Source organism: Macrotis lagotis, chromosome 4, assembly GCF_037893015.1.
Source record: "Macrotis lagotis isolate mMagLag1 chromosome 4, bilby.v1.9.chrom.fasta, whole genome shotgun sequence".
NCBI classification, from domain to species: Eukaryota; Metazoa; Chordata; class Mammalia; order Peramelemorphia; family Peramelidae; genus Macrotis; species Macrotis lagotis.
Window position 1 is genome coordinate 104,313,611 of NC_133661.1, and position 12,145 is coordinate 104,325,755.

A 12,145-nucleotide genomic window follows, 5' to 3' on the forward strand; every position below is an offset into this window, starting at 1 on the left:
AAAAATAGTCCTGTGGTCAGTCAACCTGCCACATCTTTTGGAGATAGAGAGTTAAGGAATAGATGCAGGGACAGATATATTTTGAGAAGATTACTAACAAGAGCTATCCAGTTCAAGTCAACTGAGCCAGGATATAAACATAAACTGTCCTTAACAACAAGGGAGGCTTGGGGGCAGCTAGGTGTTGTAGTGGATTACCCTCTCAGACACTTAATAATTACCTAGCTGTGTGGCCTTGGGCAAGCCACTTAACCCCATTTGCCTTGCAAAAACCTAAAAAAAAAACAAAAAAAAACCCAAGGGAGGCTTGGTCTGGACAGTAAGACCTTGGACCATTCATTCTTTTGCTTACTTATTTGTAAAACCCTTCTTAGTCAACTGTTGTGTAGAAAGCACTGCTCAGTTACTAAGAGATATTTAGATTTTAGAGAACATGTGATTCTTGCCCTTATGAAGTTTCTAGTTTTCTAGAACCCTAGAGATCCCTTAACTTGAAAGCAGCAGTTTTCAAGAATGAAATTAAGATGTAAAATTACTTCAGATTTTTAGAAGAGGATCAAATAAGCCCTTGACAAATTAGGATGCTAATGGTCAGTTGGCCCAAACTCAGGAAGCTATTAACATTCTCTTTGGTACTTGACCGGCAATTAGGGTAAGCTGCCACGAGGTCAGCAGTGGCACCTTAGGTGAGATCACATAACCCAAGGAGTCTGGAGTAGAAATAGCTACAGGTCTCCTGTGACTTGAGAGTTTCTGGCCTCTGACACTAAAGAAGTCCAACGGGGGCTACTCCATCCAACATAAGAAGCCAACTTTTCAGATCATAGAACATGGCATGATTGTTAAGCAGAAATAGTTTGACTAGATGAGCCTTTAAAGTCTCATCTGACAAATTAAAATTCTGGTGAGAATGGAATTCTTAATATCTTAGTGGAATTGTTTGTTGGAAACTAAACAATAAATAATACTAATTTTTAAGGATGGCAATAAGTTTTTGACTTAGGGGTTTGCAAAGCATTTTATATACATCATCTCATTTGATGCTCAAAACCATTGTTTTTCAAACTTGGTAGTCTCAGGACTTCTTTAATACTCTTAAAAATATCAAAGGCCTTCCCCACAAAGAGCTTCTGTTTATATGTGTTACATCTATCAAATTTACCTCATTAGAAATGAAAAAGCTTAGTTTTATTATAAAAAGTTTTGATCTCAAAGGCCTCCTAAAAGCACCTTGGGAATTTCCAGAGGATCCTGGACCACACTTTAAGAATTGTTGCTCAAAACAGTGATGTAGGTATTATTATCATTCTTATTTTACTAATTAGAAAATTGAGGCTTAGAAAGATTAAGGGACTTGCCTGGGTCACATGACAACATAAAATTCAAATCTATATTTCTCTTGCCTACTAATGCAGCATTATTTCTATGACAGCACAGACTCTGTCTCAGGGGATTTGATGTTGTCACTTTTTTTTCAAGGATTCAACACTATGTTTTCATCTCCCCTCCTCATGTCTCGTCATAATGCTGATTCTCTGATTGCTGTGATGATCAAATAAGTCATACCCCTTCTAATTCATGAAAAAGACCTGTGTTTTTAATTATGGCTGTTTTCTAATCTAGAAATACTTTCTTTACTTGTTGGAAAAGGAGGAAGGGAACTTGCTAAGAGTCTTGGAGCTAGTAGTTTAATTTAGAGTTGAAAAAAATGAACTGATTTGCTGTTTGGGGGTCTGCAGAATTCTGTAGTAATTATTAGCAATGGATTTTAGGGTCATGATCCCCTGTCCAACCTGAAACAACTTGCCCCCTGGTGTGGTATAGAAAACACTAAATTTGGAATCAGAAGACTTGGGCCTGAATCCATCTCTGTTCCTCACTACCTGTGTGACCTTGGGAAAAAAATTTTCTCTGGGCCTCAGCTCCTCATCTAGAAAATGACCACCTGGACTGCATGATCTTTAAGTCTCTTTCAGCTCAATTCAACACGTTACTATTATTCTAACTAAAATTTCTGATTTCCCACTGAGCAGAACTGGGATTTAATTGGGAGAGGGGTGAGAATGCAGAGAAGATGGCAGAGATGACCTTATAAACCACCTTTAGGATCAAGAATATCTCTGATAATCTAGTGTGTGGTTTCTTTATAAGGAACCAGTTAGGGTGTGTTTGGGGCAATCTGGGGCAGACTTGTGCAGATACACACTTGCTTTCCTCAGTAAGTCTGAGTTCCCTGGGGCTTTGACAAAGAAGAGAGAGATGGAATGGGAGAAGACAGGATGCTCTACCACCTCTCTGGGAAGAGCCCCAGATCCCTACCAGTGCCTGTCATGGCAACAAAGTCTCTTTCTTACCTGAAGGTTTCTGTAGTGGATTGAACTGCGACAGTGGCTTGTCTTTGCTGTCTCTTCATTGGTGTAGAAAAGACCACACAACTTGCAATAAAATCCTGTCCTGGGCACCACAAACTCCACTCCTGTCCAAGAAGAGGGAAGAAAATATGTGTTAGAAATATGGCAGACTCTCATCTTGTCCCCAGTGCCTGGTTAGCCTTTGAAAACAAAGACTGACTTTGGCCTGGTCGGGGTCCCAGCAGGTTTTTGTATATTCTTAGGAAAAACAAGGGCAACTCATATTTGTATAATACTTTCAAATTTGCAAAGTACTTACTTTTACTAAATGCATTTTTTTACTTAATCCTCACCAGAGAGGTAGAAAGGATAGGGGTTATTCTCTCCATTTTACAGATGAAAAAAATGAGACTTCAACAAGTTGTGATTTACCTAATCCCCTCCTTAAAAAAAAACAACTTTCTTTTATTCCTCCAACCTGATATGATCTCTCCCTCTGCCTAATTCCCATAGTACTTTGTACCTCTCCAAGGGTCTTATCATGCCCTTCCTGGTATTACAATCACTTGGTCTTTTACCTTATCTTTCTTTGCTAATTTGTTGTCTCACTGAGGGAAGGTATTGAGTCACATTTATTCCCTAACACTTATAGTAGTTACTCAGTGAATGTGAAATTCTGGAAGCAGTAGATGGGGGCGGGGAGGAATGAACACTAGAGTACAAGTCAAAAGTTTGCCTAATAATAACTAGCAATAAAGAGAGCTTTAAAGGTTTGCAAAACACATTATATATGTCTCTCTGTGTGTATGTAGTATATATTTATAATTTTGCACATTTTAATTTACAAAGTACACTTATATTTTACAACTTATCCTCACAACAAACCTGGGAGGTAGGTACAATTATGATCCTCACTTTATAAATGAGGAAACCGAGGCAGATTTTGGTCAAGTGATCAGCTCAAGAATTCACAGTTAATAAGTGCCCATGACAGGATGTCAACTCTGGTGCCCTGACTCCAGCTCCAATGCTTTATCTACCTGAATCTGAGAAAATTTAAGTGACTTGTTCAAGGTCACACAGTCAGTAAATTGAGTACTCTATACATTCTGCCATAATAAACATTATTATTAGGAAATGGTAGAAAGAACCTTGGGTTCAGGTTCAGGAAAACTGACTTCTGATACATATATGGGGAAGCATTCAAAAATTATGAAGTATTAAACAAATATGTCAAATTATATCTCCCTCCATGATTGTGGCTATTTCTCTTTCAGAAAAGAAAATGAACCCATCACCAGGACACCTGTTTTTCATCTCTATTATCTCCAGTACTTTCATCTTCAGGGTCTGAGCTACATCATTTCCTTGGCTATATATGGGAGAAAATGGAGATGGGTGGCAAGATTATCCATAGGACATAGTTTCTGGAGACTCCTGGCACCAGGCAGGAAGAGTTATCCAAAATGAAAATGGCTCTAAGCCAGCTGCTAAACAGTTATGGAGGGTTCTAAATGACTTCTCCTGTTCATGGAAGCAGCAGGGATTGTCAGAGCCCTGGAAATAGATAAGAATTCCAGGCTTGCAACTGGCAATTTAATTTTTTTCCATTTCAAAAATAGCATTCCCCCCCCCTTGTAGTAAGAATAGGAAATGAAAAGCCCTAGAAAGTGAAACATATGCCTTTGTCCTTGGTGATTCTCCCACTACAGGGAGGGGTACAGTGCTTGGGATTAAGAAAACCTGTGTTCAGACCTTGCCTCAGACTAGTTGTGTGATTGTGGGTAACTCCCTTATTCTCAGTCTCACTTCTTTGTAAAATGGGGAATAATCCTAGCACCCACTTCACAAGGATCAGATAAAACAAGTCAAAGTTACTTGCAAATCACAATTGTCAGACAATGTTAGCTATGCTCACTCCTCTCTTAGACTTTTGCTGTGTCCTTTTGAGTTTCTTGATTGCTAATGGCAGGGTCTTCACCTTCTCTGCTGGCTCTGCACTCTTCTTTGCTGGCAATCTCAGGTCTACTCATGGCTTCATGGGTAAGAATTGACACCCCTGTCCCCAATATCAAGCCTACATTTAACTGCCTTCCCCCCCAAATTAGATCCAAATATTCTGGAGCCATTCCAAAAAAAAAAAAATATTTTCTTCTCTAAATCATGTCCTCTGATTTCCCTGTTTCTAACAGTATCACTAGCACTCACTGGTCATCTGAATGCAAAAATTTAATATTATCTTTGACTGTATTTTGGGTTGTTGATTGATTCCTAAATCCAGGTTGGATCCTGGGAACTGGCCAGCTGAATTGACTTTCTTTGACATTTCCTGCTATCACTATGGCCTCAGCACACATAATTTGTAGGAGGTACTGATAATACTCTTCCTAAGGATAGAAATGCTTTTTTTCTCATTTCCTCTCTGAGAAATCACCTATTTGTGCATTATGTCATCCAGAAAGACTTATTTCTGTTTTTCAAGGCAATGGGCCTAAGTGGCTTGCCCAAGGCCACATGGCTAGGTAATTATTAAGTGTCTGAGGTCGGATTTGAACCCAGGTACTCCTGACTCCAAGGCCAGTGCTCTATTCACTGCACCACCTAGCCGCCCCAAGACTTATTTTTTTTTTCTCTAGCTCTTTTTCCTTCTGTTTCTACTTCTTCATGTGTCTATCTCTTTCATATCTCTCTCTCTCTCTCTCTCTCAGGCCTTGTCTCCCTGGATTACATAACCAATAGGAAATGGAAGGGGATAGGAAGTGGTGATGCTTAGGTTTGGGCAGTTCCCCCACCCCCACCCACCCTCAGGGGTAGATGCAAATTGGAAATATCTTTTCATTATTCTCTACAACTTTGTCCTGAGCTCTTCCTCCAAAGTCTGGCTGGGACAGAGTGTTTGAAAGAAAGGAGTGGGGGATCTTCAAAAGTATATTCTTTTTTTTTTTTAGATTTTTTTTTAAAGCAATGGGGTTAAGTAGCTTGCCCAAGGCCGCACAACTAGGTAATTATTAAGTGTCTAAGACTGGATTTGAACCCAGGTACTCCTGACTCCAAGGCCAGTGCTCTATCCACTGCACCACCTAGCCGCCCCCAAAAATATATTCTATTGGAAAAATCTGAAGCTTCATTTGTGGTGCCACCCAGTTGTGTCCCAGAGATGAGAGGGGCCTGAGAGATATACTTTGATGAGACTATCCATCATCACATATCTAATAACATTTTATCTAAACAAATGAAAGGTTAGTACAAAATACAGCAAACAACCCAAAATCATTTCTTTTAGGCAACCGCATATAGCCAGACACACACCCAATTCAATTCACCAAGCATTTATTTACTATTATTTTATCATTATTATTTCTTGTTATTTATTATCATAAATCATTCAGAAGCACACCCTCAGAGATCCCTTTCTGCCAGATCCTCCCCCCCTCTGGGACACAGGTGGTCCCCAAATGAAGCCTCAGGTCCTTCTGATAAAATATACATTTGAAAATCTTCCACTCCTTTCCCACTTATACTGTCCATTTCATGGCCTCCCTTTCCTTATCAGGGAGGGACACTATGCTGTTGAATTGTTGAAAAAGGTCTAGATCTCTCCATTTGCTAAATCTACAATTTGGAAGCAGTAGCTTCCTATGGGCTCTAAGTACTGGCCTCATAATATCTCTCACCTGATCAGTAAACTCCAGTTTCTCCCAAAGAACTCTAAGATGAATTGCAAATTCTAGAATTCCTAGCTTCTTTCAAACCACAACTCAAAATACCATCTTCCTCCATGTGACCAGCTGCTAGTATGTCTACTCAACAAAATTACCTTGCATACTTAGATATTTTCATTTTATATACATATGTGTGTATAAAATATATTTATTTTTATGTTTATATTTGTGTCCCTCGTGCCAAATACAGAGCCTGGCACACTGTAGACTTCTAATAAATGCTTTTTGATGAATTAGTAACTAGAATCTTGTCTCCATTATTAACTTGCTGTGAGCTTTTGGGCATGTCACAAATAATCACTACCTTCCCTTTTCTCACAATAGTTCCACAAGGTACCTATTTTCATTTTGCAGATGATTTTGCTGCTCTACAAGGTGAAGTTATCTGCCCACGGTCACACAGAGGACACGACACGAAACTCTGAATCTCTGTTACTTTCCATTTATATCTGGAAATTGCTCATTATAAATGCACCTGCTCTGCCTCCTTTCAGGGATGGTAAGAATTAAATGAGATAATGTAAGTAAAATGATTTGTAGCTATAAAGCAAGATAGTTTTGTAATTATTATTATTATTTTCACTCCAGCTTCCTAGTCTACACTAAAATCATTTCCCCTGCTAGAGTGCTCCCACTTCTCTTCTTGACTAATATGAGTCCTCTGTTAAGGCTCAGCTCCAAATTTCATGCCCCAACAAGCCTTTCTGGCCAACCAAACACATCCAGAGCTCTCTCATAGGAATTCCTATTGCATTTACTACTCATTGAGGCAGATTTCTGGGTCTTGCCTGGAGGTCATACTGTCCTGATTGTCTAACTGATCCCAGTTACCTAACCAACTCTTACTGTCCTCTTCTTACTATGCCACAAGACACACATCCTCATCCTTTTTACTACTTGGGAACTGTCTTCAAAACAACATTGGTATTATTTCTAGAAAGGGCATGCCTTTCTGGCTCCACTAACCACTTGTGACTTCCTTAAACAACATTCTCTTCCTTAGCCATCACTCTCCAATATTCATTGGCTCTCCCAATGAAACTCATGCTCCTGTATAACCTAAATCAGATTCTTTGCTGTCAAGGGGAAGGGGGAGAAAGAAAGATGTGGGGCTCAAAGTCTTACAAAAAAAAAATGAATATTGAAAACTATCTTTACATATAATTCAAAAAAGATTAAGAAAGGAAAAAAAAAATTGAAAAATAAAAAAGAAATTCATGTTCCATGAAGGGAAGGACTGTATTTTTTAGATTTGTATTCCTAGCACTCAGCACGAGATTGGCATATATTGCAGGGGATTAAATAAATACTTAACAACTTTCTTTATTTCTTCCTTTCCCTTCTTTCCTTCCTTTCTTCCTTCCTAGTCTGCCCAGGATGAGGTACTAAAGCTTTTTTGTCTTTTTATCTCCCAGAACCCCCATAACTGGGTCTTACACAAAGATGATACTCAGAAAACATCTGCTAATTTGAGGTATACAAACAATGGAGTCAATTTCTAATGTTGTATGGAGATAAATCACAGATAAATTCAGTCTATGTAACTTCCCCCACCAATATTGACAGGAGACAGCCTTGCTAACCTCAACTTGTCTTCTTCCATTCCTATCCCTTCACCAGAGCCAAGCTGCCTAATAGTGCGGTGTGATTTGAATACCTTACTCCTCTTGCTCTGCCCACCTGTGCCAGCACTACTGAGCGGTAAGATGGCCTTGAAGAGGAAGTTAAGGGAAAGGACAGAACCATGGGCTGTGGAGAATAGTAATTCACCTTTTTCAGAATTGAGAGTTGGCTGTAGGCATTATAGATGTAAACATGATTGCTTCATGACGCATTGGAAATGTCTATAAAGAAGCCAAGTTAGCAGGATACAAGGGCATTATCATAATAAGGTATGGAGAAGCAGAGATGGGGTCACTTTTGCTTCCATTTTCAGCCTCTATTAACTGCAATAATTAAAGCTGCACTCACTGTCCAATAACAGCTCCTGAATGAAGGTAATTATATCTTAGTCATAGTAATAAACTTGCTACTGAATTGAGAGTATAAGCATTTGGGGATTGAGCTTCTGCCAGTTAGGAAGTGCCAGACTGCAACAGTTCCTGCTGGCATGCCTCAACCGGAGCAGGGCTGACCACCAAAATGGTGGAGCCTTCTCCTGTGGTGGACCCTTTCCCCAATCCCCAATGTTTCTGCTTGCCTTTACTTTACTGGGGACCCAAGTCAGGTCACGGGTTTTATTATATTTCACTGACACCACCAATTCCCCAAGAAATACATGACTTTTCACACCACCTCCCACAAGACTCTCATTCTTCTTTATGTCTATGAAGAAATAGAGGACACAGGGTAGTACAATAAAATGGAAAAAACAGTGTATTAACTTTTCGGAATCTTCATTTGCTTTGTAACTTTGGGTAAGTCATTTTACTTTTTCTGAGCCTGAATTTTCCTCATCTTGTCAAGGTAACTATTAGATAATAGATGTGAAAGTGCTTTCAAACTATTCACAGGAAACCAGTAACATTACTTATTACTTCTTAACTTTTCATATATTTATGTTTTTTCTCCCTAGTTAGACTTCCCAAGCACTGCTGAAGACCATGTGAGACATTTTTGTGATGGTTTTCCCACCCCTTCTCCCCATTAGCACAATATTACATGCTAACAATGGAGTGTTGGATTTGGCATTAGAGGACTTCAGTTTGCAGCCTAGTTTCAAAATCTCTTGTCTAGAGACAATTTACTCCAGGCCCCTCATTTAATAGATTAGGCAACTGAGACCTAGAGAAGGAGGAGCCAGGACTAGACCTCAGTCTCCTGACCCATATTTAATCCAAGTTCCTCCCACCATATCAAGCCATCTCCCTCTGGAGAGATTATTCCCTGAGGCTTCTCTTTCTGTTAGAAGTCTATGTCTTTTCTTTTCTGAAGATGAAGATTCCCCTCTTTCCTGCCTGTACAAGTTCTAAATTCACCACTTTGGTTTCCTTAGGAATGAAAGTAATGATTCTAAAAGGAGAGACTTCTAAGCCTGGCTCACAGGAATTCTTAGTTTCTGATAACCTGTTCTCATAGAACTGTCTTCTCCATCATCAGGAGGTGAAAATGTAAGCAATGAGAGCATAAGCCCGGGACTGTTGCCAAAGATGCAAAGAATTGCTCAAGGGCCCCTTAGATGTTAGTCCAGAACTTCCGGTTCATACCGGCACCTTCTGAGCCCTGTATGTAACCTACCAAGAGGGATGCTAAGTTCACTGAAAACATCCTCTGGTTCCCAGGAAGGCAACGGATGGGGCTGTTTTGTCTCCATCTCACTATAAGCCAATGAGCTCATCTCCAGGTTCTGAATTTCTGTGAATCTTGAGTTTTCTGGAAAATACAAGTGAATGTAGGTAATTTGTAAAACATATCTTGCCATGGAATGTACATATGTACATATCCTGTACTTTGGGTGACTGATCAGTGATCACTTGGGCTATTTAAACACATGGAACCCAGCATATGATTGCAATTTGGAACCAAATCACCTTAATTAAGATTTCATTCCCCCCACACACACACACCTGCATGTACATTGCAGTGTTGACATCTTTTCAATTTGGTTATTAAGGAGAGAGGGATAGGGCGGCTAGGTGGTGCAATGGATAGAGTACTGGCCCTGGAGTCAGGAGTACCTGGGTTCAAATTCTGTCTCAGGCACTTAATAATTACCTAGCTGTGTGGCCTTGGGCAAGCCACTTAACCCCATTTGCCTTGCAAAATCCTAAAAAAGACCCAAACATCAAGGAGAGAGGGCTTTTTAAAGCTCTGGATGGAATCAAATGGGAGCGTCAACACAGCTATAGAATAATTCAGCAGCTAGGTAGTAGTAAAGAGTCAGGAGTTTGAATTTGACCTTAGCCACTTGTGTGACCTTGGGCAGGTCACTTAACCCTGACTGACCCACATCCAGGGCCATCTCCAGGCATCCTAATTCATATCTGTCATAGACCCAGATGGCTCAGGAGGAGAAAGTGAGACTGGTGACTCAGCCCAGCAGCCCCTCACTCAAATCCAATTTACATGGATGTCATTGCCTCACCTTCCTGATATCACAATCTTCTTCGAGAATGAAGGGCAAGTATCATTTGCATGATTTGGCATGGTCTGCCTCCTTGTAAGCAAAGGAGAGGATAAAAGATTGTTCTCACATTCCTACATTTAACCCTGGCAAGAAAGACATTCTTGTCCCAAAGCTGTCAAGCATTATTTTTAAAGATGAACTCTAGATGCTACGTCAGATAATGAGCCAAACATGCTAAATGTATTTTCAGGCCTATGCTGACAGAGTAAAAGATGGCCCCAGCAAAGGGAAGGCATTTCAGAAACTTGCCCTTCCTTTCTTCTAGACTGTGTCACAGGTTTTCTGAGGCAACAGGAAGGCTACTCAGCAGTAGTCTCCACAGAGATTCAAAACTGAACAGGTAGAAACTGTCCAGATCACCCTAAGAAAGGTTGGAGTGACCTCTAGAATGCCTGGAATGCCATGGTCTGCCCTGGCCTTCTAATTTACCAGGCAGACCATCTTCTTTCCTACACTAAGGCCTTTGATTAGTTTTTGGGATACTAACTGGCTGCTTTACAATACATCTTTAGTTAGGACTTTGAAATTTTAAAGGAATGCTCTCTCTTCCCTTGTTGGCATCTACTTTTCATTTAGTCTGTCCTTGGGCTTAAAATTTTACATTATAGATAAGATGAGGCTCAATATATATATATATATATATATATATATATATATATATATATATATATATATATGCAAAATATTGGTTTTTGCCAGGCAGTGGGGTTAAGTGACTTGCCCATGGTCACACAGTTAAAGGCTCAATCTATTTTATTTTTATTTTTTAGGTTTTTTTTTTTTTGCAAGGCAAATGGGGTTAAGTGGCTTGCCCAAGGCCACACAGCTAGGTAATTATTAAGTGTCTGAGACCGGATTTGAACCCAGGTACTCCTGACTCCAGGGCTGGTGCTTTATCCACTGCACCACCTAGCCGCCCTCAATCTGTTTTAAAGTAAATTTTATGATACTGTCGGGCTCAGCATGGTCATACTGAACCCATCACCTCATAGACCATGCATCACTGATCTTGAGTTAGAATAATAATGATGAATAGCTAAAATTTATATAGTGCTTCCACTTTGTTATGCAATTTACCAATATTATTTCATTTGATCTTTTCTGGGAGGTAGGTGCTATTATTATTATTATTATCATTTTAAAAATGAGGAAAACTGAAGCAAGTAGAGGTTTAAGTGATGTCCCTGGGGTCCCACAGCAATTAAATGTTTGAAGCTGGGTTTGAACTTGTAGGGGGCATCGGAGCTGGTCTAACTCAGATATAGAAACTGAAATCTAGAAAGTTTAAGTAATTTAGTAGGTAGCAGAACTGGGAGGATAAGCAGTTTCTCCCAAATCCCACAGGTGGGAAGTAGCTTTTCCAGGATTCAAATTCAGAGCCCTGCTCTGCCTCCCTCTACCAAATAAAGAATCCTAGAATGTCCTTTCTAGAGAAGGACTGGCAAGATCATCTAGTCCATCTCTCTTATTTTAGAGAGGAGGAAATTGAAAGCTAGAAAACCTAATGATTTATTTAGATGATAGATATGAGACTCAAACCCAGATCTGCCTACTCCCAAAGCTCTCTCCACTAGGCTATAGTGGGCAGATGGGGGGAAAAGATCACAGAACAAGGACTGGTATGAATCCTTCTCAAACCCTGTTGGGCCATCATTCTGAGGTACCAACAAGAGGGAAAAAATGATAAAAAAAAAATTGCTTTGCAGTGAGCACTGGGTTCCACCCTTCCCTCCTTAAGTCCCTCATACAGTTCAGAAATAGTTGCCCCAGGATTGCCCATGTGGACTCGGGCCATGCAGACACAAGGAAGGCCAGGCTGTTAGCTGATCTACAGGAACTGTGGCTGTTTTCGCTGATAATCTAAACTAATTTTAGCAGGAGCATCTGGGCTCATATGAACTCAAAGGAGACTGTCCTGTCTGATTATGACTCTCATTGCCTCCTAT

General features: G+C 40.0%; 1 protein-coding gene and 1 long non-coding RNA gene across 6 annotated transcripts in view; one reads left to right on the forward strand and one right to left on the reverse strand.

Moving 5' to 3' along the window:
• Positions 1 to 12,145, forward strand: part of LOC141521294 (uncharacterized) — a 64,884-nt gene that overhangs the window by 40,111 nt on the left and 12,628 nt on the right. For 2 of the 3 annotated variants that reach the window (XR_012477886.1, XR_012477885.1), the window contains exon 2: positions 6,428 to 6,593. This is a non-coding gene — a long non-coding RNA (uncharacterized LOC141521294). Of the gene's footprint in view, positions 1 to 3,636; positions 3,700 to 6,427; positions 6,594 to 12,145 lie in introns of those variants that run through there. The other variant, XR_012477887.1, reaches the window with a different exon arrangement.
• Positions 1 to 12,145, reverse strand: part of RBM20 (RNA binding motif protein 20) — a 256,727-nt gene that overhangs the window by 7,810 nt on the left and 236,772 nt on the right. For all 3 annotated transcript variants that reach the window (XM_074233726.1, XM_074233728.1, XM_074233727.1), the window contains 2 exons: positions 9,311 to 9,445; positions 2,355 to 2,476 (listed from right to left, as the gene is read on the reverse strand). In XM_074233726.1, coding sequence (XP_074089827.1) covers positions 2,355 to 2,476; positions 9,311 to 9,445 — 257 coding nt within the window. The remainder of the gene's footprint in view (positions 1 to 2,354; positions 2,477 to 9,310; positions 9,446 to 12,145) is intronic.